We start from the raw sequence: 26,749 nt of genomic DNA on the forward strand, positions 1-26,749 counted from the left end.
TTCAAACTTGGTAACCTGACCGGGTTTAAGAAGTAGGTAAGTCCTATTCTTTTGGGATTAATATGTTTTGAACCTTGTAAACGGTTTCCGCTCAATTTCTTCAGAACCTCTTGATCCAGTAGCTAAAGCTTGGGAGCATCATTGGACTAATCCTTATTGTTTTGGGGTCAGCAAGTCAAAGGTCAATGTCACAGGAATCTGACCTTGAAAATAATTTTCGCTTAGTAACTTGAGAACTTCTTTACCTTCTACATATCTTCAAACTCGATAGCATAGCATGATTGTGCTTATGAAGTAGATGACGGCAACTTTTTTTTTTTTTTTTTCTTTTTTTTTTTTTGATTGGTTAATTTCCTTTAGAGTTATTGCCCTTTATTTTCTGAACTATGCCCAAAAATGTCCGTCCGCAGCTATTTCTCAGTAACTAGCAGGTAGAATTTCATGAAATTTAAAATAAAGATGAACCAACATACTGCAATGATACCCGTCGTTTTTGTTTTGTTTTTTTTTCTTGTGGGGGCGGGGTGGATTTTGTCAATTTCCTTTAGAGTTATTGCCAGAGATTTAATGAAAGATGCCCAAAAATATCTGACTGCAGCTATTTCTCAGTAACTATCAGGTAGAATTTCATAAAACTAGAAATAAACATGAACCAGCATACTGCGATGATGTCCGCCTTTTTATTTATTTATTTATTTATTTTTTTTTTTTTTTTTTTTGATGATTCAGTTTCCGTTAGAGTTATTGCCATTTAATTGTTTAAAAATCCACAGATTTGTACATAATAAACCAATCAGTTTGTAGAATTTCTTTAAACATCTTTCATTCTATTCCATGAACATTTATTATAAACATGTGAAGTTGTGTACCCACACCTGGTCACCACCTTGCCTTGGTCACACCCCCTCTCCCTCCCAAGACCCCCCCCCCCCCTCCTCCACCTAAAAAGTAATTCCTTTTTACTTTTTCTTTTCAAACCTTCTATGAATATTTTATCAACATGCAAAGTTGTACCTTTTCACTACCTCACTCTCCACTCAATCATGCCCACCACCCCGAACATGCATTCCCCTCCTCCCTTTTTTATTTTTCCATCAATATTTATAATCAACATGTGAAGTTTTGAACCCTTACCCGATCAGCCCCGCTAAACTCCTCCCCCCCCCCCCCCCCCCCCCCCGAAAAAAAAACAAAAATAATAATAATATCTGTTAAAATGATTTTGACTAATAAAATTATTTGCTTCTTAGTAACATCCTTAACTTTTTGCCGAGTATATATTTTTTGCCATTCCTCACCACAAACCCTTTCGGCAGGGATAACCAATTCATTGAATTTGCTTGTTTATTCTAAATTTGAACAGAAATACATGTATTTTTCTATGAATCCTTTGTATTTGTAACACTGACTCAGAAAAATAAGAGACTGAAATAAGTCTAACAAAACCCTTCGGTAGAAATTGTTTGACTAATGTGTAATCAAGAAAATATTTGAAAAATAAACAACTTGCAGTTAGTCTTATCACGTGTAATAACAAATAAGGAAATTAAAATTCAAAATTGATATATTTTATGCTTTAGGTATTATTTCAGGATCCACGCTGTTCGCTAACAGTATCTCTAATTCCAGTAGGCTTCGAAAGCGAACAGCGTGGATCCTGATCAGACTGCAGGGATGCGCAGGCTGGTCTGGATCCATGCTGGTCGCAAAGCCACTATGTTGGTTTTCTCAAGGCACGGCGGCTCCTATCATTTTGTCATGTTTAAGTTGTTTCTTGTGACAACGCCAGTTTCATGTTTTTGTACAAAAGTCCATGCACTACTTAGAAATGTTATGTACTGTATTTATTAACCCTTAGCCTGCTAGCGGCAGATGATTATGCCTTTGCGACCAGTGCAGACCAAGATCAGCCTGCACATCCGTGCAGTCTGATCATGGTCTGCACTGTTCGCTATTCAGTCAGTAAATTTGCAGCAAACACCCCTTCAAATAATAAATGGTATTGCCCAAATTGAATGATGGACCAGTCCATTTTAGAAATTTAGCAGGCTAAGGGTTAAGCATGATAGAGTAGAAGGATGTACTAATATCGCCATGCTTTATGAGCTACTTCTATAGCAACAAATAGAGTGCCAGTCTTAGATGTGAGAGGTTCAAGAAATGTCCCGGTTAGGGCTACACTATTTTCAGTCTGTTACTTTGGCGCCCAGTACAGATAAAAAACGATATGATCAAATACATTTGGGCGTCTCATAGAACTTCTACAATTGAGTGGCTATTTATAGTTCCCGTAGAGTGTAACTGTGCATTTATTCTACCATGTTGTACAAGCTAGAATTTACGTGTGTGTGTGTGTGTTGCATTTACATTTTTTTTGCAATTGCTGTCAACTGTTAATGTTGTTTGCTTTATCAAATGTTGTTATAAATTAAGTGTTACATGATTTTTCCCTATTAATCATTTGAAAAGATAAATTCTATCTTTTTTTATTCCAGTGTACTTGTAAATAAATCCTTACCTTGTAAAATTTTTATAATGATGTTGTCCGTCTTCCATAAACATGTAAGAATGGAAATAAACACATCCTTGCTGTGGTTTATCGTCTGACCTACCATGTGCAATTCATCGTTCATAGGCTTGGGTATTTAACCACTAACTGCAATGCCCTCATGGTTCAAAACCTGCGCATATGGACACTGAACCGAGGTAAATAAGACAATATATCATTTAAATTCTTTGGCCGTTTGGTTCAAACTTATTTTCTTTACTCATCTATAGAATGCATCCGGTCAATTTCGGTTTATCTGACCCATAACATCTGTTAATTTCAGGCAGAGTAACATATAATTTGGAGTCATCGTAAACGCCCATCACTAATTCATTAGGGTCCGCATCTGGTGTTTCTGCTTCACTGATTATAAGTATCATGTTTTCTCTCTCTAAAGCACCGATTCTTTTTCTAGAGCAATGTTAGTGTCTTTGGGGGATTCACTCTCTCCCTGAAGATAGTTTAAATGAAATACGGGCCTGAAGAACTAGAAGTATACCACCTATAATTGTCTCGGTTGATGCTTTCAATCACGGATTTAAAATAATTGCCTGTAAAGTATCACACAAAGCAGCCAAAATGGTCATGATGGTGTCATGGTCAGAGTGTTATGTTAGGTGCTGGCTGTAAAAAGGAGAGACTGAAATGTTGTCTTTAAACTTCGATACTTCCAGAGCCTCGTTATCGCTAAAACAGTTACCCTCGACTCTGCATCTAGAACTAGTGACAGATTTTAAGTCTTTGCAATTTTGATTCAGTTCGGCGATGAAAGGTCCCACAATAAGACTCCCATTTCACGACAAGTGAAACCGGAATTGGCTATTTGAAAAATAAACCACAGACAGATAAACATTATTTTTTATTTGATCTTTTTGGGGGGAGGCGGGAGAGGGGGTAAAATTAGTGTCAGATTGGTGTTATCTATTAAACTGAAACGTTGATATACTAGCTCAGGTACTTTTGAATCCCTAGAAGGTCTTTACTGGCGTTTATTCAGTGTTCATATTTTGGGGGAAAAATCGCATTTCCGCCATGATCAAGTCTAGAATGCGTTCAACCCGTGTCAAGCCGTATGGCAAGGAGACACTGGACACAAAGGGTCTTTTCAATGTAGAAAAGGCGTTCTTCAGTTTCAACTACGTCTATGTAAAGTAAAACGCTTCTTACAACTTCACTTACTTACTTAGATCCCCAAAAAAACTAGATAGATCAACTATAATGAAGTGGTGGGCATTAAAACAAAAAAAATGAAGTGGTGGACATTAAAACAAACACGTCATAAATATACACTGTTGCAAAAATGAACAATTACAAATTAGTAACATTCGGATTTAAAGGTGGATAATCAGATTTTGGCCATGTAACGGATTTGTTCGAAACTTTAGCATCTGATCATTTACACTTATTTATGTTCACTTAACACTTAATACAAATTAGATTTTCACTGGAGGTATTTTTAAAATTTCATTTTCCTATCCTGGTTGCCCAACCAAGATAGAGTTATTTTATCATAAGTATAAATTTGATAAACATACTTTGCCTAAGGAAATGTATAAATATTAGACATATTGTAATATATTTGTAAAATATTTGCATTAAAAATTATGTATTTAGATGGAATTCATTAGAAACGCAAGTTTGAAAAAGTATTATTACCTCCCTTTGCCTATCTTGGTTGCGCAACCAAGATAGATTGGAAATAAATGAATTCAGAAGCTACACACAGCTTAAAAACTTGCATTTTGGTTCAGATTGTTCAATAGTTGATATGTCTATCAAATGCAAATGTAAAACTAGACATTGTATCGAAATAAAAAGAAATACTCAGCTTTTTATATACTTTCATATTAAAGGGGAGTAATTACAAAATTTTATAAAAATAATAAAATATACATTTCAAATAGGAATCTAATTCTATGTAATCGGTCTTTTTGTTCCTTAAATAATTCTCTACCAGAATATACAAAAAGTAAAAAATGTCATTAAATGTTGATTAAATGTGATTGACCACCTTTAAACAATCAAATAATAATTCTTTGGGTTACTGACAAAAGTTCCATTCTCAATATGGACGATTTCCGGAACAGCATTACATTTTTGGATGGCAATCTGAAATTGAAAAGAAACATAAATTAATGAAATAATGGCAGAAAGTATTATCGGTAATTAAATATAATTTTCAAGTGAAATATTTCAAATAATTTGAAATGATCAAACCTCTTATAAATATGTAAGTAATGTCCAGCTCTTTATCAAGACATAAAAAATCTGCATCTACACTAGGGTGTAGCCCGCCCGCTTAGCTCGGTAGGGAGAGCGTTGGTCTCCGGATCGCGTGGTCGCGAGTTCGATCCACGGGCGGGGCGTATATCTCCGTGACGATTTAAGAAAAGTCATTGTGTCTGAAATTATTCGTCCTCCACCTCTGATTCATGTGGGGAAGTTGGCAGTTACTTGCGGAGAATACGTTTGTACTGTTACAGAATCCAGGAACACTGGTTAGGTTAAATGCCCACCGTTACTTCATTGAAATACTGTTGAAAAACGGCGTTAAACCCAAAACAAACACTAGGATGTCCTTAAAAACTAGTACATAAATTACCAATCACAAATTCCATACAGTCATTTCACAAAATGCTTTTTTTCTTTTATTTCGCAGTTTATACTTACCTTAATACCGTTGTTAAAACATCCCAGGAATATGCCGGGCTGATCAACAAGAGGATTGTAGATGTCACCGTAAAATGTTGATATCGGTGTGTATGTTGGTACTGATTGTATGCTAGACTCGCAGTCAGCCATCACCTGAGACAAATGATATATACATTAATACTGTAATTAGTTTATACATAATTTATTTTAGGTCGATTGTGAAGGAAGTTCTACAACTTATATTAATCACCCTCGACACCTCATGGAATCCATCGCCACGAGGGTATGAGAGTTTCTGCCCTTTTAATGCTGAGCGCCAAGCAAGGGAGCCACTGGTACCATTTTTACGTCTTTGGTATGACGCGGCCTGGGATCGAACCCACGACCTCCCGCACTCGAAGCGGACGCTCTACCACTAGGCTATAGAGGCGGTTAAAAACCCTCTGTAATTGAAGTAAACACCCTTTAGAATTTGATGTCCCTTATCCGCAATCACCTGGCGTTACCCAAATAAAATGTACTTTACGTAGCAACTTTGGCATATTCCTTATTTCATTCTATGTAACATGAATATTCCACGCAAAGTTTCCGGCAAAATTGATGTCACATAGACGTATTATTTGGTCGCCATACAGGCGCCGAAAAAGATTGTCGAGAACATTTGGATGTATTATTTCTTAAATATATCAAAAAGTGGTAGCAATCATTTTCGGCGCCTGTATGGCGACCAAATAATACTATTTTATTAGCACTGATTTAGCATCATGTAATTATCTGCTATCAATGAAGACAAGAGTCTAAACTCTGAAACGTCGTACGACAGACGTTAAACTACGCAAAGGCCTAGATTATTTATAAGTATGCATCAAAACAATGCAGACACCCACATTGGCTCCTTTTCCCCATGTTATCGGTGACATCACGTTGCATGTAGCCAGAACATACGCGTCGTCAGAGCCGCCTGTAACGTTTGATTTACAAGCGCTCGAATTTGGATGCGTCGCTATCAAGGACTTTGCAATCTTCTCAACAACTGCTACTTTGTTACATGCAAATCCTGCAAATAAAACATAGATATAACATTTTAAACACTCGTTACTGCATAATATGATTTAAGATGTAAGGTTTGTCCTAAGGAGGAACACTTATGGTCAACATTTCACACTTAACTGAGCAGGTAATAGATACTAAGGGTACTGTCAAAGACATCCGAATACCAGTAGGGCGCCGCCATCTTGGACTTATGCGTGTCATTACAAATAGCCTCTATGCCAATGTGTGTTCGTACGCCTTTACGTAAATCAATTGAGAAATACATGTTATTAGCAGCAGGTTGAAAAGGAACAATAATTCGTATAGAGTACTAACCCATCCATTGAGTAGTTGATACTGCAGAAAAGAAATTAATATAATAAATATGCATTATCTGAAAACAAACTCCTGCCAAAAAGTTATGAAATAAGTAATCTAAAAATAGACTCCTGCTAAATAATCATGTTATGAAACGTTGTGTTTTATAGCTTCAAATATATCTATGCAATCTGCGAATGTTGTAGTTCAGTTTGCAAATGCTTCTTTTCAATTCTAAATCTGTCGCGATCCTTTTCTCAAGTTTCGTAAATGAATACAGTCAAACCCAGGTAAAAGACAAATCATTACATATATGAGCCGTGCCATGAGAAAACCAACATAGTGGGTTTGCGACCAGCATGGATCCAGACCAGCCTGCGCATCCGCGCAGTCTGGTCAGGATCCATGCTGTTCGCTAACAGTTTCACCAATTCCAATAGGCTTTAAAAGCGAACAGCATGGAGCCTGACCAGACTGCGCGGATGCGCAGGCTGGTCTGGATCCATGCTGGTCGCAAACCCACTATGTTGGTTTTCCCATGGCACGGCTCATATGAGAATGAACCTTCTTGTTTGAAATCAATATCCAACGAGAAATGCTGAAATCTTCTTTTACAAATATGTTAAGATTTTAGACTCGACAATGGGGCGTGAGAGGTGTTGCATATTTCATTTTATCAGGCAGGTAACTGCTTCTATGTATTTTTGGAGTTTATTGAGGTTAATAAGGTCAATTACTGATGGACTATGGATCAAGAGTTATTTTATCGTTTTATGAGAACTGTCATGGTAACAAAATTATTTACGCTATACTAGTACACCTCAGCCCGCCCGCTTAGCTCAGTAGGTAAGAGCGTTAGTCTACGGATCTCTGGGTCGCGAGTTCGATCCTCGGGCGGGGCTATGTTCTCCATGACTATTTGATAAACGATATTGTGTCTGAAATCATTAGTCCTCCACCTCTGATTCATGTGGGGAAGTTGGCAGTTACTTGCGGAGAACAGGTTTGTACTGGTACAGAATCAAGGAACACTGGCTAGGTTAACTGCCCGTTACATGACTGAAAGACTGTTGAAAAACGGCGTTAAACCCAAAACAAACAAAAAGTACACTTTAATACGGAATGGTACGTTGACGGTTTTTAAAGTCCGAGTCGACCTTGACTTTGTATATGCATAAAGGTTGCGTTCTCGCATTTCTAGCTAAAAATTTGGATATATAACCAGTTTTTAAGATATTGTCTTTTGTTATAATTAAATATGAAACATTCATGGTGGAAGGATAATTATGCATTTACCTAACATTGTCTTGCACGGAAGTGGGGTAAATTTAAGGTATTGGCATTTGAAATTATCTCAAGTGTAGTTTTCGACTGTATTTTTTCCGAGTCAAAAGCACTTAGCAGTTTTGTACACAAATACACTGTTATGGTTTAGAATACACATACGGCAGTGCATGAGGTAAGGAATGATGTCATGTTTTATTGACTGTAACGAATCGTTTGTCATTGAATTAAGAAAAAGCGTAGTTTATACATAGTTTATTTTAGGTCGATTGTGAAGCAAGTTCTACAACTTCTTTTAATCACTCTCGACACCTTATTCCTGATGGAAGCCATCGCCATGGGTAAATAAATAGTGAAACCCATTGTGGATTATTTTTGTACCGAAAAAAGCGTGTTTATCTCTCATAAGCAGAGTTAGTCAAACCGAGTCCGTCATCATTTTGCTTGGTTGTAATTTATGTTTCCCAAGGACCATCTAATAGATTATATATATTTATGAACGTTTTAAGTCATATCGTTTTAGTCCTTGAATCAAACTGAAAGGATTTACATATTTAATTCCAGTTTAGCCTCCAGTGGAAAAAAAATACAAGAGAATAAATAATTACTAATTGTTGGAGATGTCTGTGGTGTAGGCATAGCAGTTGACGACTGCGTTACTTTTGCGGACGAAACTGTTACATGCTGATTTGCAGATGTTGTTGAAGGTGCAGTTAATGTAGGCATTGGAGCTTCACTTGAGGATGGAACTACTGGTGTGGGATGCTTTGACGAAGATGTCGTAAACACAGTTGACGAAGAGGCTAAAACAAAATATTGTGTTTTTGACTTAGTCTTCGACATTTAACATAAAATAAATACCGATTCTTGTTGAAGCAGTACATCCGTACTCTCCCTCGACGATTCCCGTCTGATTACGTACTTTCAACAGACATTTCGGCAATCTTCGGCAGTAAATACTAGTATATGAATATAGCTACACGCGTACGTGGTTCAGTTTAAAAACGGATGCTGCTGAAACTGTATACGCAGATCAAATAGCTTTCCGACTGTCATTATAGACCAAAGATTCTCTACACAGTGCTTTTGATATATTCTTCTTCGGTCTGAGAATGTTTCTTTCGGTTAATATTTACATTACAATTCAATGTGAAGATAATGGATAATTTGTTGTCAGGTTGCCTTCAATGTCTTATGTATTACCACGCCTAAGGCAATTTTAGTACATGTGTTGGAATGAGGCACAGTAGAGATTTGAAATTTGTTAAAGATTTCGATACGAACGGAACAAAATGGTGTGCATTCAAAACACATGTATATTTTGTATTTAAACTATACCTGCTGTATGTTAGTCATTGCGCTGTTTTAGTGTAAAATTATTTGTATATTACAAGTGTAAGGATGTCACTTTAGAGGAGCATATTGTAGAATATTAACGTCAAGGCTTTCTTAATGTTTTGAACAGTAAGAACCTACCTTTAGTGCAAATACAACTGTCAGATTCATCGGTCGGATACTGAACTGCAATATATATATATATCATATACGATATGTTGTAATTTTAACAGCAACAATAACAACAATTTTTTAAACAAATTATTATTCTTGTATATCTAATTACTTGATAAAAGAACAATATTATATATACGTAATTCTCCTCGCGACATTTTGCTCTGACAAGCACAGAACAGCTTCCATAATTATGATTTGCATTTTTATAAAATTATTTCCCTTTCTGTTTCTAAGCCGGCCTCTCAGCAACCGTTATTGGTAATGGCTTTAAACATTGCACATTTGCCCATCGTAATGACTTGATAAGCAGTGTACAGGTTCCATAACTGGTTGCATTTTTACACAAAAAAAAATGCCGTGTTTCGGCTTCTATATTCATTCGGTGGACAACACTGTTGAATAGTCTAGCGTTGCTCTTCTCCGACAACTCTTGTTTTTATTTTACTTTCTCCTTTACCACATGGTTTGGATAAATTATTTAACCGATTTAAACTCACCAATGATTGTTTTGCCACTGTTTTTCTTGAAACTTTCTTCTTTTGTGTTTGATGTACTTGTTTTTATGTTTTAATTTATTGTCCTTAAGGACTGACCTGGCACTCATATTTTTCGTCCTGTTTTGGGGCATTTCCGTTATTTTACACTATATTTGTTTTCTGAAAATATCTACATTAGTTAAAATAACCTATGTACTTTACTAATGGCATAGCGGTGAAGCGTTTAGCTCTCCGGCCTCCACGTAGGTTGCCATGGGTTCGAAAGCAGGTCAGAGCATTTTTATGAATTCCTTTATTTTCACAATATCTCAGAAACATATTTCAATTTTTAAAGTACTTTTTTTCATTTAATTCTTATCGTGTACTGACATCACTTTCTTGAATTTACCATTTAATAAAAGCCATCGCTTGTCCAATGTTGAAGATTTAAGTCGATATTTTGAAGAACGGTAGTCTGATATGTACGTAGGGGAATTTTGAAAACTTGTGTTGAGAACATTTGTATTTCTTTCAATAAATGAATAAGTATGAAAATTTCCTTTTCAGTTTACTGATGAAATGAAAACTGGTTTGTTCAGACAGTGGTCCCACAACCCCGTTTTGTCCGCATATCCATATCTGCACATGGTAATTGGTAATAAAGAAATGTGAACCTTGAATTGGTTTTTCAAAATTTATATAGCTGTTTAGGTTCGGGCGCCTAAAGTTAATTTACGGAAACATACGGGATATTTATGAGTGCCAGGTAAATACTTGCGGACAATACATTTTTTTGTCCATAGTTTCATTGATTATATGCAACTCTATACAAACACCGCCCGGATAACGGTTAAAGGGGCATAGTTTTCCCATTTGGATATTTTCCTTGCTCTTTTCTTGTTATTTCCGCCTTTAAATACATTTCTAAAATTTACAGACAATACCAAAAGAAGAAAATAAATGAGCCGCGCCATGAGAAAACCAACAAAATGGCTTTGCGACCAGCATGGATCCAGACCAGCCTGCGCATACGCGCAGACTGGTCAGGATCCATGCTGTTCGCTTTGTCTATTTCAATTAGAGAAACCGCAGGCTGGTCTTGATCCATGCTGGTCGCAAAGCCATTATGTTGGTTTTCTCATGGCGCGGCTCAATTCTTTCGCCTGGAGAAAGCGAAATGTTAAATTGTGTTCAGTTATGCAAAAATTAAAAAAATAATGTAAGCCAATGTTTCCCATAAATTCATTATAGTAATTACTCACTTGCGGCCCTTACGATGATGTCCTCTGTACAGTCGGTTTCTTTGCTGCAGTGGTGATTGATTGTCCACTTACAGTGGTTGTGCACACCTTCTAGTTTTGTCCATACTACAACATTAGCAAACAGGGCGGTATTAAGTCTTACCTTCCAAAGTTGTAAACAATATTCAATTGATGCACTTAAGGTATTCGACCTCTAATAGTAATGTTTTAAAAATGGCATTTGCTTGGTATATTCTTAAAGTTAACCATGGTTCGCACTGTGTTGCAATTTTTAAACAACTTTTACTGTGCCGTTTTGGTTTTTTTTTTTTTTTTTTTTTTTTTTTTTTTTTTTTTTGTAAATTATGTATAATTTATTTTATGGTATTTCCCCAAGCTCAAGTAGAGACAGATGTCATTGTGATGACCACTATCTAAAACGTTTGCAGAGAATTCATTACAGCATTAATTTTGATAAATGAAACATCAAACTATTGTTAAACAATTATAAAACACAAAATAAAAATGTAAATATCTTTTTTTTCTAGGGTGTCTCAAGTAAACAGATTTAATGAGACAGAATTCTAACTCTAACATTGAAAAATTAAGGTCGAATCCTGTGGGTCTGTTTTGAATTTTGCTTGCTTCATTAAAAAATAACCTTGGGGCAGAAGTAAAACCTACCTGCTTTTCTTCCACAATATGTAATCTAAAGAATGAAGGCAAAATAGAGAACTTTTACCGCATGTAACTCAGTAATTTTTAAGATGTCATCCTCTATCCCTCCTGATTCAGAGGTAAATTCACTTTGAACAGCAAGAAATCGCTTATAAAATGAAAATTTTCCACTTTTGTACAATACATCCATAGTAAGTCTTGAAAAAAGTAAAAACTAACTAGAAAAAAGGAAAATATGGGGGGGGGGGGGGAATTTGGTCCCAGTGGGGCTTGAACCTACGCCCTCCTGAAAATGGCAGTCAAAGTAGGTTTATGGTAGGAACTGAATACTCTTCAAAAAGGATGTACTCTATTATGTGTCCAATACCTTAAATTAAGGTAGTGTGCCCGTAATGCCACTCGGAGCTTTCCGGATGATTACGTATTGCCATTCGGCATTCTTCGGGCATATATGCAACTGAAAGGTGACAAGACTCCATAAAAACCAAAGAATGCCGAGATGGCATACGGAGAATACAGTAATACGTAATTTGCCGATCACCTTTGCGGCTCCACTACCTTACCAATATAAAATATTTAAGTATTGCGATGCTAATACAATTGATTCTACCAGCTTGCAGATCTTTTTCTTCAGTCATCGTGTTACTTGATATATCACTAATTTCATAAAATAAATCTGTCTTTAATTCGGCTTGAAGTAAAATATGCGTACATGTATCATGAAATATCTAAAGTACGCTTTTTGCGTATAACAACTAAAATAAAGTTCCAACGTTTTCTTACAACTCTTCACTTAACAATAATACGCTACCTTTATTTCATATATGAGCCGTGTCATGATAAAACCAACATTGGGTTTGCGACTAGCATGATCCAGACCAGCCTGCGCATCCGCGCAGTCTGGTCAGGATCCATGCTGTTCGCTTTTAAAGCCTATTGCCATTAGAGGAACTATATGCGAACAGCATGGATCCTGACCAGACTGCGCGGATGCGCAGGCTGGTCTGGATCCATACTGGTCGCAAACCCAAAATGTTGGTTTTCCCATGGCACGGCTCATATATATTTTGGCCTTCCATGGCCGGGTGGTTAAGGTTGCTGTTTTCGAATAGCTTGCCCCTCTCCCACCTGGGCTAGAACCCTCGCTTTGGGTGTAAATTGTCCTTGTGAGGAAGCTGTGCACATGCTCATAGAAAGACGATGGTTCTACTCTACCAAGGTATCCATGCATGATTGAAATAATGTTAGGACGGCAAACTAGGGTCATCCTCCGACAACAAATTAGTGGACGCATTGGTGGAGATGGCTAAGACGCTTTCCTACGGAGGTGAAGGCCCCTGGTTCGAATCCTGGCTACTCCCATTGCGGTGTGTCCTTGGGCAAGGCACTTTATCACGATTGCCTCAGTCAACCCAGCTGTAAATTGGTACCAGCAAATTGCTGGGGGTAATGTATAAATGGTTTTAACTGTTCTTAAAATAGGGTCGCTCAAAAGCTCTGCAGAGCTTATGTTAATTGTTTCACAAAGCGACAGGAAATTAAAAAAAAATACCTTTAACAAATGTTGAAAAATATTCAACATGGCGTAGATAGTGTCAATGTAACTCTTAACCCAACAAAAAATATACTAGATATAGTATATATATTTTTGCGATATCTACCAGACTGTTGACCATACCCTAATTTGAAAACTTAAATGTTTTTTAAGTAAACAAAGAACCCCAATCCCGTATCTCCCCCCCCCCCCCAAACCCACTCCCTTCCTTCTCCCTATGAGTACTGGCAATCAATAAAAGTGAAAATAAACTTAAGCAATAAATCCACAAACATGCTTACAGTAATTGTGGTTCTGGCATCCACTGGCGCTAATGTTTGAAAACAGGTCAGCTTCAATGACTGAAATACAGATGACACATGATTAGTTTCAAGATTATAAGTATAAAAGGGTATCTGCCGATGGTGATTCCAGTTCTAAAGAAAAGTTCTTTATCCGATTTTACTAGATTTAAAACATTCCTTTAATTTCTAATCTTACGCCCTGGATGCGCTGATATGACCTTCGTGATTATCGGTAAAGTTTCATAAAAACACATGGCTCCTTTTTTCCAAAACACGTGGCTATAATGTAAGCGAGTGTGTAGTACATGGTATTAATTACTAGTATTCAATACTTCTTAAAAATATTTTAAATATGCATAATCTCAATTTTAATGTTGTTAAGAAATTGCTGGGGTGTTAAAATTCATTTTCATTACAAATGTCCGTGTATACATTATTCTGGCCGTTTTATCTTGCGACAATATGAGCCGTGCCATGGGAAAACCAACATATTGTGTTTGCGACCAGCATGGATCCAGACCAGCCTGCGCATCCGCGCAGTCTGGTCAGGATCCATGCTGTTCGCTTTCAAAGCCTATTGCAATTAATGAACCCGTTAGCGAACAGCATGGATCCTGACCAGACTGCGCGGATGCGCAGGCTGGTCAGGATCCATGCTGGTCGCAAACCCAATATGTTGGTTTTCTTATGGCGCGGCTCATATATGCTATGTTTGGATACTGCATATTTTTGCAATGAGAGTTTTGTATTTTTAAACGTGACTAACTTTGACCTTTCATGACCTTTTTGGTGTACTTGTATTCTACTTACCTGGGTATGTGCCATTGGCATTGAGACAGGGTATAAGGCTACCATTACCTATTAAAACATGAAACACTATGTTTTATTTACATAATGTCACATAAATTAAACTGCTATATTACATTACATATCATACTGATGAAACGGATCTGTTATATATACATGATATCAATATCATATTGATAAAATGGGCAATAAAGAGCTCTTGTCCTCACTGCAATTATATTGCTTTAAGCATACGTCAGTTTAAGGAGAGATACATGTAATCCTCAGTCGGAACTTGCATTATTTGTACTGTTACAAAATTCTGATTTATTCTTGGTAGCACAACCAAGGTAAAATAATGGTCGCTATAGAGTTTTTATCATTCGTCAATCTTAAAACTGCTGTAAAATATATTTCAAAATGTTCTAATATTTCATTTGATAGGCAAATCATATTATTCAACAAAAATGAAGGTTCAGTCTAAGCAATCCAAATTTCACAGGGTAGCGGTCAAAATCTTTCTCGACATAAATGTTCAAACGGTGTCATTCAGAAACAGACTTGTTTACAATCATTTGGCACTTTGTATTTTTTAAACAAAACTTCACAAAGGTAAATGAATCTTAACGGTTTAGTCAGACAGAATTATGTAATTGCATAATTTCACATAAAATCGCCGGTACGTTTGTGCTGTATTGACCAGTGTACATTTCAACAGAGATGTAATAATATACGCATGGCACATGGCCTTTACCTGGCAAAAATGAATCACTAAGTGGCAAATGAAAACTTATAATCGTAAAATTTAAATAAGTCCAAATATTTACTAGAAGCCATATAAAGAAAAAACTAGAAAATATTGCTCTTTTTTTCTGCGATTTTTAACATTCAGACTGCTGGCGGCAAGCGATTCTGCCTTTGCGACCAGTGCAGACCAAGATCAGCCTGCCATCATGATCTGAAATGTTAACATCCCTTTGAAAGTAATAAGTGGTACTGCCTAAATTGAATGATGAACCAGAAATTTAGAAGGCTAATGGTTAAACGTGTATCTTGTCAATAAAATTATGAATTCCTTTGTTAGAAAAAAAGCTTACTCATTTTGTGGATTTGATGATTCACAAGCTGCCTGCGCTCGTTACAAATACAATTGTCGTCATCCTGTGAAGTCGCATGTTTATACTTGCCTAGAAAATTACAAAAATAAAGAAATATCACTGAAATTTATGCTGATTAAGACGTTAACCTTTGACATAAAAAGAAAAAGTGCTATAAGACAGAGAAGGCAGATAGGCGAGTATCGATTTGGCAACCTGCTAGGACAAGTACGAATCGTTAACAAACTGTGAACACATAACGCCGAAACCGACGTTTGGGGCATAGCAATAGCTCGTGTGACATTCGTTACGGCGAGCTTAAACTGAACATATATGAACAAATCTTCGCAATAAGTTGGATAAATCCGGTCCATGGCCTGAGTGGTTTAATATCCAAGTATCTGAACGATGAACCGTGATAAATTAGACGATAAACCACAAGAAGGTATTGGTTGTTTTCATTCTGATATGACCATTTAAACAATTTGATAAAAATTATGCTAGGTTCCTTTGATCCGAGCAGTAATGAACCGAACATCTTGTATCAATACGAGGCATAACTAACGTCATAATGCTCTCTTACCGGTCCGCGCGAAAAGTTGTTTATCGTAAAATATACAGAGTTTGAACATCTTTATTTAACTGGCAGACAAATCGAATTATGTTAGAAAAATACGCCATTACAACATCATAGACTAACGCCAACGTCGAAACAAATTGAACCGCGCCATGAGAAAACCAACATAGTGGCTTTGCGACCAGCATGCATCCGCGCAGGTTGGTCTGAATCAATGCTGGTCGCAAAACCACTGTGTTGGTTTTCTCATGGCGCGGCTCAATTAGTTTTCGTATGACCAAGATGTAAAGTCACAACCGGTGGATAAAGTCGTAAGAGTGTAATGAAGTATTTCGACCCCCATAGAATAACGACCCCCGGTCATTATTCTATGTATATAAAATGTGACTCCTTTCCTGTAAAATATTGACTCCCCTTTTAAAAAACTGACTCCCTTTGAAAACTCTATAGAATAACGACCCCCGGTCATTATTCTATAGAAAAACTGACCCCTCCAGTCATTATTCTATAGAAAAACAAAATACTGTCTCCCTAAAGATGACTCCCTTCGAATCTCATAGAATAACGACCCCGGTTATTATTCTATAGAAAAAGTGACTCCTTCCATGTAAAATACTCACTGCCGAAAAACTACATTCGGAGTTACTCTTTCCGTGTAAAACACCGGCTCCTAAAAAGACTTTCGACGATAATATCTATTAAAAAGTGATCCCCACCAAACCTAACGGACAATTTTACTAGATCTACAACTCTAATACCCTCCATTGCCAATAGTTAACATTTTGATCGTGCTACTACTACTGGTGCCGCTACTTCTACTACATGTACTTCTTCTTCTTCTTCTACTACTACTACTACTACTACTACAACTGCTACTACTGCTACTAATATACCTGCTTCCACTAATACGTCTTGTACATCTACCTCTTCTTCACCTGCTGCTGTTGTTGCTGTCACTTATTCCTCCGCTGCTGCTGCTGCTGCTGCTACTGCTACTACTGCAACTGCCACTACCACTGCTACTACTACTACTACTACTACTACCATTGCCACTACTACTACTACTACTACTTTCTATTGTTGCCGCTACCGTACTTTACAGCCACTGCTAAGTATTGCAACTTCTATCAATACTAAGTTCTATGCTAGCAGTTTCTTATGCAGTTTTCTTCTGACGAATTACTTCATACCGAAGCTTGCAGGGATTATTGACACTGGTGTGTTTTGTGAACGTATTGTGAATTGTTACTTTCCTGAAAAAAATGTATACACCAAGATACAGCGTCTAGAAATAGAATCCCTTTTCCCGTTGCGGAATGCTCTGATTCTGTGTCATGTGATGGTATCTGGGGCTAATGGTCAAATGAAAGGACGGACGGACGGAGAAGGACAAATCTATATCCCGCCTCCCCCAAGTGGGGGCATAAAATGCAGCAGGTAGGCCTTAGATACACGAGTTATCACTAAATTTGACAAAATAACCGGGGGTCGTTTTTTTATGGGAATCATTATTCTTCGTGAGGTTCAGTTTACTTCACGTGTGGGAGTCATAGTACTATGATCTGGAGGTCATAATACTATGACCGGGGGTCACGTTTTTTATAGAATAATGACCGGGGGTCATTATTCTATGGGGGTCGAAATACTTCATTACACCGGCCGTGGCCTAGCTAGGCGAAATTGTACAGAATATACACTTACTTGACAATATAGTGTCAGCAGAACTTCTTTTGCTGCAAAATCTACTGTAAAATGATATTCGTGATTTAAAGTTTTATCTCCCCATTTCAAAATACATGTACTCGACAATAAATGTTCATTTTCACCTAGTGACTTTTTTTCAAGATGTTTACTTTGAAATACTTTCCCAATTCATTAAAAATGTACCAAACAACCATAGTTTCAAATTAATATGGTTCCATATTTTTTTTATAAGCGATAAAAGCCCGTAAAAAACTTACCTGCCAAGTGATGTTGAATTTTCTGTCGGCATACTGGATCTTTGACCTGAATATCATCCAGATAGTGCCATACTGAAATAAAAAGGGGGTTTAAGATATCTCTGATTAGCTACTTTCATGTACTTTTATGTAAATCTATTTCTTCCAATTGTCCACGGCAGCGTCTGAACATTTTTTTAGTTTTTTCGTGGAACGTTCTTGTATCTTCGTCCGGTGTTTGTAATATTTTTCCGTTTATATGTTGCAGGTAGGCTGAACTAGATTTGAATATAGCAAATAAAACGCAGATGTCAGTACAAATTAATAACAGCTATAATAATTATAATACATATAACGGGAGAATAATTTAAAACAATTTTGAGACGAATAATACAGCTGTAATAGGGAATCGATCTTACCAATTTTCAACGCGAAGCGACGAAAGTCGGGATCGATCCCTCTACGGTAGCATGCGATATACCGAATGAGACACATATTATCTAATTAAAAAAGTTGTCCTTCCGGCACGTGTACAGAGCGTCTGACTTCGGATGTTTTGGAACAATACGTATTTTCCTTGTGCCTAATAAGCGTCAAAATAACTTGCCAGAACCGCAACGTATGTACATCAGTACAAATATGAACAGTGTTGTTTTTATTCCAAAATCTACCTTTAAAATGACACGGAATCGATCCCTCTATGGTAACATGCGATATATCGAATGTGATATTTACTGTCGACTTTAAAAAAATGTGCCCTTCCGTGCTGTCATTAGATAGTTCTTTTCAAATGTTATGGGTTTTGTTGAAATTTGATCGATTCCCGACTGAGGCAGTGCCTTATTACATATTATATACACCTGGATAGCGGCATGTAGATGCCCATCAGTGGCTGGCATAATACTTAGGACATCAGTCTCCTTTTTCCACCACTGAAGATGGAAGCTCTTCAAATTGCCTCAATTACTTAGTTGCAAAAAAGTAAAAGTAAATAAGGGCAACATACGATAATAACCTAGCTACTTCTGAATATTAGAAAGCAATCTTGAGCTGTCACTAATGGTGACAAATGCCCCCGCAGCGCATTGACCTTTGACCTGGTGACCCCAAAGTCAGTAGGGGTCGTGTACTAAATAAGTACTTTCAGCATGTGAAGTTTGAAGGTCCTGGGTGCAGTGGTTCGCGAGTAAAGTGCCTTCATGCAAAAAGTTAACGTTGGGACGAACGAACGAACGAACTAACGAACGTACGGACAATTGAAAACTAATATGCCTCCCTTCGGGGGCATAAAAAAGTTTCATTTTGATCATAGGTGACCGTATATTTTAACTTCATTACTTATTTCGTCTAATATAACTTAAAACTTCGTTCGTATTTCTCTGTGTAATATATTCATGTCCGAACTGAAACACTTCGCAGGCAATCAAAAGGTAACACACATCTAGGAATGTTTTTTTTTTTTGGGGGGGGGGGGGGGTTGTTGTTTTTTTTTTTTTTTTTTTTTTTTTTTTTTTTTTTGTTGTTTTTTTTTTGGTAACTTGGTACAAAGTATCTAGACGTTATCTAAACGTTGTTGAACATTCTCGCTAAGACATGTATATTCCTACCCGAATTCGCACTCAAACATCCATCCGTTTCTCCCAGTTGCCACAGTTCTGAAAAGATAACAAAAGACGTCTGTTAACTTGTAAAGATGTAATTGTGCGTTTCGCCTCATTAAGGTTGTGGATCTGAAATGACAGTCGTCAAATTGCGTATTCTTTGTATGCGATTTCGGCAGTCTTTACGGAAAACTCAGAAAAGTGCCGAATTGCCCAGTGTTAACCTAATCACACGGATTTTTTCCGAGTGTCACTTACCCAAATAATCATTTTAAAGGGCAGATTATTTATCTAATATTAATAGTTTATTGTTATTTTTCAGTACAAAATGTTCACTTGAATATTACACTGAGCTTGAATATTTGAAACAGGAACAGAACTATGTACGTAAAAATTAGTTCGTTAACATTAAAACTTTCGGTGACAACAAATAGTGCAGTTGCCATAGCAGCTGCAAGAATGGCAACTTTTCTCTCCGTTGTGTCTTTTATCTTTCTCCAAAACTATTAGCACTTATTTGGTTTTGGAAAGAATATATGAGCCGCGCCATGAGAAAACCAACATAGTGGCTTTGCGACCAGCATGGATCAAGACTAGCCTGCGCATCCTCGCAGTCTAGCCAGGATCCATGCTGTTCGCTAACAGCTTCTCTAATTCCAATAGACTTTGAAAGCGAACAGCATGGATCCTGACCAGACTGCGCGGATGTGCAGACTAGTCTGGATCCATGCTGGTCGCAAAGCCACTGTGTTGGTTTTCTTATGGTATGGCTGATTATGTTACACAATACTTACTGTTAAAGCTGTCATAGTGATGACAGTCATGGTCGCCATGACTTGAGTGACTTTGGGTGCGATGTGTGTCCTCTAAAGTAAAAATTCAACAAAGATTAGTTATGTCTGTTAAGACAAAGGGTTCAGTTTATCTAAAACGCTAACCACGTAATTCTGAAACTCTTCCTTCATATTTATATTTTATCAAGGTTTAATCGCTTTGTCACTCATGTTTATAAATGCCAATAAATATTATAAAATAAACTCATTTATAAATATATTACATTTTAAACAAATTAAAAGAAAATGAAAATGAGCCGCACCATGAGAAAACCAACATAGTGCATTTGCGCAAATGAGTAGGCTGGTCTGGATACATGCTGGTCGCAGATGCACTATGTTGGTTTCCTCACGGTTTAGATTAATTTTTTTTCTTTCAGTCAATATCGCATTTTTACTTGTCATATATTCTGCTCAGAGAATATGGTTACACACTGATGATATCAAAATTAAACAATATGTATTATTTCACCCAGTTTATGTTACAACTGTTCGCAGCTACCCTAAATCAAACTTTGTACAAAGAAGCAATTTCTATGTGAAGATAATATGAGCTTACTCCATGTGTGCTTGATTGTTTATTTGTTTGTTTGTTTTGTATTAAGCACCGTTTTTTTTAACAATATTTCAGTTAATACAACATCGGGCAGTTAGTCTTATCAGTGTTCCTGGATTTGTTCCAGTACTTTTATGTTTTCCTCAACATAACTGCAAATTTCTCCACATGAAAGAAAGTTGGAAGAAAGATTTCGGACACAATGTTTTGTGTTTTATCAAATCGACACGTAGAGCATATGTCTCGCCTATGGATCGAACTTGCGACTCCGTAATCCATATAATATGCGCTCTCCCTATTGAGCTAAGTAGGTGGACAGCTTAATCGTTGATACATGTGCCGATTAATTTGGCAGCTTGCGTTGCCGGTGCAGAGTTTGAGTAGCAAGACTGTATCATATCTTAAGGTAGTTGACCCGTAATGCTAATCGGCAATATCCGTTCGTTTAACGTATTCTTCGTGTGCGACTTCCGGTTAAAATGAAAATTTATTTTCTGTTATGACAGAAGGATGCCAAAATCATAACCGGAAGTTACGTAATCTCACGGAAATTGGCGATTATCAAAATGTGAAAGCTCTTTTGAAAATGCGAAATCGGTTGTTCCTCTTAAGGTAGTTGACCGTTAATAGCATTCGGTAATTTCCGTGCAATTTCGTATTTTCGTCTCTTATTTCGGCATACTTCGGCTGTGCCATGGATGTAATTCGTACAAGTAGTAGTTTCGGCGATAGTCGGAATCACATACGGAGAAAACGTAATTGAACGGAAACTACCGATTGTCATTACAGGTCCACTACCTTAAAATTAGAAACATCTGAAAGTAACGTAACTACCTTTACATGTACAGTTGTCGGGGTGATGTTCGAACGCGTCTGAAAAAAGAATGTGTCTGTCTGAATCTTAACCACAGTCACACATACGGCGCAAATAGCTACGTCTAGCTACGGATAGAAACGTAGTTACCCGTATCGATCCGTACCTCAGCCATACGGATTGGTACGAATTGATACGAATTACTGCTTTAAGGTACGTCTCAGGTACGTATCAATACGGATAGATACGGATTACTACGTTTTTATCCGTGGCTAGACGTAGCTTTCCGCGCCGTATGTTTGACTGGGGTAATAACAAGCAAAATGTTTAGATAAAATACCATACGATAAATTAATGGTTCATGTAACAGCTATTTAAAGCATTCAGATTACTTATTCGGTTGTATCATCTAAGACAGTCTCCAGACGCTGTGGTTCATAAAAAGATCGGGAGTTCAATTTAGTCTGTTTCCATGATGATCATGAGCCGCACCATGAGAAAACCAACTACCAGTGTTCTAGTTGTCGCACTCTTGTTCTCCTCATAGATATAGAGTCTAGTACAGCTTAACCTTTATGTACAGTTTTTGATGCTTTATGTGTGCAAAGTTTCATTCAAATCTGTACAAATGATGTAGCTTCATGTAAATCATGTACGTAGAGCATTACAAATATGACACACTGTCTTTGAAAGTAAAGATGGTCTAATTACAATTTTCCCTTTACGTCATGGTCAATGGAGTCAAGGACATTTATTACAAATAAGTTTGACAAAATTCCTTCGATCTTTTGTCTGTCTGCCTTCACTACAGTTTTACAAAATAAACTTACTTACAGTTAAGATGGAATATAATATCTTTCTGACAAAAATGACCGCTGTGACTGATGTCTTTAAGACGAGACCATACTGAAATGAAATTGTTTTTCTAATAAATATGCATTTATACTTTAGAAATAAAATTCCTGTTCCCTAGCCTATGCACGTACTTTGGCTAGAGAACCGATTCCGGAGGAATAAGTTCGCTGTCTATGCACCCAGTTCCGGTTCTCTAGCCACTTCCTTGTACTTTACCTAAAAAAGGGGTATTGAAAGGAATGAAATTTGCCGACCTCAAAGTGTAGATGGCGACGTGCAGAAAATCCACATATACATGTAGTGTACGTGGTATTTAGATATAATGTATTTATGCAAAATAATATCGGACAGTTTCTTTAGTTGAGTATTAGTTGTTGTTTTTTTTTGTTTTTTTTGGAGGGGGGGGGGGGGGTCGCGAAATTTCGGGTAAAACTCAACGTCAGATTTACGTGTTTTGCGTTCAGAAATTGTTCGCCTTCGTGTTGACGTCGAAGTAAACTTGACATATTTTGTATCATTCTAGAGATAATTTTAACACAAAAAAATATTTATGACTTATTTTAGATTTACATAAAAACGTCGGTAACGGTTAAAAAGTGTCAAGTACAAATGCACGTTTTTTTTTAATGCCGACGTTAGTACCAGTGTTTGGAGAGATACGGTAAGGAAATCGAGAGAATAAAGAAAAAGAAAAATCGTCAATTTCAATATGTGAAACTTCATAATGGTCCTTTGATAAATGAGTGTTTCATAACAGTCCATTGAAAATAAAGAGGGCTGGAGGGGGCTTTTAACCTTACGCATATATATAGGGCCTACTGTAGATATTTTTTGAAAACATATTAATCGAATTATTCTCTACAAACCACTGTATGCGTTTCATTCTTCTGATTAAAACTGTACAAACCTCTTAATGAGTAGTCACCTGACATCTGTCATTATATATGCTCAAGCCCAAACAAGAATACAATGTCTATGTCTCTTATGTGACACCTTATGAGCCCATGCATACGTCATCAATGACGTCATTACGACTTTTATTATTTATTTATTATTTTGCAAACATTGAAAGCTACTCGCTCGCAGGTTGGAAACAATTTTTTTCAACATGTCCATTTACACCAAATTTGGATAAGAATGTTTATAAGGCACTGAAAAATCACAGAGTTAGTGAGTGAGTGAAAACAAAAGTAAGATGTTGGTAAAAATGCAAGTAGAATCTAAATTTTCTGCATTATTTCAGAAATGTTGCAACATTTTACTATCATCTGTCCCAATATTTTTGTTAATTATTAGAATACCTTGCAAAAATCTTTTGTCAATAAGTTTGTACCAATAGTCATTTTCAGTCTACTCATTTTTCAAGTTATGGATTTTTGAGAGAAATCATTTTTCGCTTAAAATATGTGGGTTTATTAATTAGTACCCTTAAACGGATACAATGTCTGGGTTATTCTACACTAGCCCAGTCTTTACATTTAATGCGTGCAGCGTAGATCTAATGAAACAGAACGATTTTTTTTCTTCAAATTTTACACTACACGGTATGGAGGGATTTACACTTGGCAAAATCCTTAGCAACTAAGTAAAATTTCGCTCATGCGCACTCTACGTAGGACAAAAAGAACTAAATTAATCTAACATCATATTTCAATCTATTCGTTCAGTATTTCTAATATGTTCTGAAATAGCTCTATAGGTGAGAGAATACACTGGGAGTTCAGATTTTTTTTCTTCTTTTTTTTCTACTCAAAGGAAGCGTATTTTTTGACTGTGATGTCATTCTAAAACCATAAAAATAAAGCTTATGATTACCTGACTGCTAACTAACCTGTATGATGTGTCATGCATGCTGTAACATGGCTGTTGCGGCGGTGTGACTCGAAAAACTGATGATACATATCTGAAATATATATATCTGCGTACATATTATATGACAAACTAAAGTGCAGTAATTTATGACAAGCAAATAAAAGTTAACTCCAGAAATTCAGATCTTTCATACATTTGCAGAAAAAAATCATAAAATGTAAATATGTAAAATCAGAAATGTCATAATTTATTATATATATATATATATGACATTTCTGATTTTACACATTTACACATTAATCAAATATATTTGATTTAAAACAGAACTTTTTCATCTATGAATTAAATACTACAACTAATAGTAGAGTATTGAAAAATTTACTAGCATATTAAAAGTATGGAATATACTGAAACTGAGTGTACTGTTTGCATATCTTATGAAGAATGTGCTATGTTTAGATAATAGTTCCCGTTATTTTCAACTTCTCTTTGAGAAATGATTTAATACTTTTATTGATACCAGTTGAATTTAGTAAATATTGTGAATATAAGAACAGCTAATTATAATCATTAAAGGCCACCCTTGGTCAATGGGAAGCTATTTTTGATAACAGGTGTTCTCTCTACACAGGTAAATTTATTCTGTATATGGTTTAAAGATATAATAGCCCAAAATTTCATACTTTAAAACGTAATCTGTTTAAATACTATATAATTGTTCTACATGCACTATTTTCTTACCAGCTACATTTACAGGTGAATAGTTTTAGTGAAAGATGGGTACCAGAAACCTTTAAAAGGAAGAGAGAAAATTCTGTTGTTTTTTAAAACACGTTTTGCAGCTGTAGTCTGGATTTGGAGATAGATTTATAAGGGGGGGGGGGGGGGCTGACTACGACATAAAAGTGAAATATCACCAGACGCAATATAAACATATGATCTGGTGTTCATAAGTAAAGGATATTTGATCTATTCTTGCAGAAAATCTATTTTTAAAGGTAAATTTTATATTATGTGTTATTTTTCACCTAAAAAAATGATATTTTTCACCCATTGAAAATAAAACTTGATATAATATATTTCACCCACAGAAAGAATTTGATATTTTTTCATCTAACATAAAATGCAGCTGATATTTTTTCATTTTCAAATTATCGTGATATATTTCACCCTAATATTTCTACATTTCAAGAACAAAGCCGGTAATGAAATATTTACTCACCCCTATAGGGAGGGTTATGATTAAGACAGGACTGTCTGTGATCAGTTACACCTGCAATAGAAATATTTTTAGCAACAGACTGAGGGTGTATTCGTGGACGATAAATTTAAAGAATGGGGATTTACACTGTATAGTTCATTCCTAAAACTGTTTACTTCTTACCCGGCAACAGTCAGGAGTGGTGTCTGGTTACGGAATATTCTTGCATGAAATACAATCAAACAAGTCTCAAATTCAAGTTACGCAATTCATTTCCCAAAACTTTTAACTGAGTTGTCGCGCCCACTTTATACATACAGCATGCGCACGCGCGCACGCAAACAATCGACATGATAAAATGTTTATGTGAATCGTTTCCGATAAAAAGCATGCGTAAACGCTATATAATTACCCTATGAGGGCATTGACAATTTCTGTGTAAGTCATCAAGCTCTACTCTTCATTTATTTCTTTATTTCAGCTCTGTGGAGAACAAAACTGTTATGAACGACATATTATTAACCCGTAGATCGCTGATGCACTGGCATGGGATCATACTAAGATAATATCTGTTAAACTAAGTTTATATACAATTCTCAGTACTCGCATCTGACTGAGGGATTCTGAGCAGTTTCAAAACCAATCTGATCACCTCGGCCTTTATGCTACGCAATAGACGGAGAATACCCAATGTTTAACGATTGTTTCAAAACCGACCAATGCCATGTTTGTATTCTGCGATTGTTCTTGAGCAAAACTTAAGTTCACAACTTCAGCAGTGATTCAGCGTAATTCAAAACTTAAAGAAGTGTGTCTCCTACCGTCGCCAGATCAAGTATGATACTGCTGTAGTTGGATCACACCTTGACATTGACAGCTATCCGGGGTCTGAGCATGGTCACCAAAATGATCTAAACAATAAAGATAAATTTATTATCATGATATTTGTCAAGTTTGTAATAACTGACTGTATTTTAAATTTGTTTTCAATACCATAGCAGCTTTTGTTGTTGGTTTTTCACCAAGTTATTATATTCCGATCTTTATGAACTATAAATCTGTTAAGAACAATAAATGGAAGTGACAGCGTAAAGTCA

At 36.4% G+C, this 26,749-nt stretch overlaps 1 protein-coding gene across 1 annotated transcript; it reads right to left on the minus strand.

The window, feature by feature from the left end:
- Positions 1-3,429: 3,429 nt before the first annotated feature.
- Positions 3,430-26,479, minus strand: LOC123537744 (uncharacterized). Its single transcript, XM_053529946.1, has 18 exons — positions 26,474-26,479; positions 25,674-25,724; positions 24,471-24,542; positions 22,619-22,690; positions 21,805-21,843; positions 20,376-20,447; positions 19,588-19,635; positions 18,002-18,073; positions 15,464-15,553; positions 14,391-14,438; positions 13,578-13,637; positions 11,085-11,189; positions 9,311-9,355; positions 8,443-8,637; positions 6,088-6,257; positions 5,219-5,353; positions 4,561-4,657; positions 3,430-3,878 (listed from the first exon to the last, which is right to left on the minus strand). The coding sequence occupies exons 3-17, from the start codon at positions 24,538-24,540 to the stop codon at positions 4,562-4,564; spliced, it is 1,317 nt and encodes a 438-aa protein (XP_053385921.1). The 5' UTR covers positions 24,541-24,542; positions 25,674-25,724; positions 26,474-26,479; the 3' UTR covers positions 3,430-3,878; position 4,561.
- Between the last annotated feature and the right edge of the window lie 270 nt (positions 26,480-26,749).

This window comes from Mercenaria mercenaria, chromosome 18, assembly GCF_021730395.1.
Source record: "Mercenaria mercenaria strain notata chromosome 18, MADL_Memer_1, whole genome shotgun sequence".
Taxonomy (NCBI): Eukaryota; Metazoa; Mollusca; class Bivalvia; order Venerida; family Veneridae; genus Mercenaria; species Mercenaria mercenaria.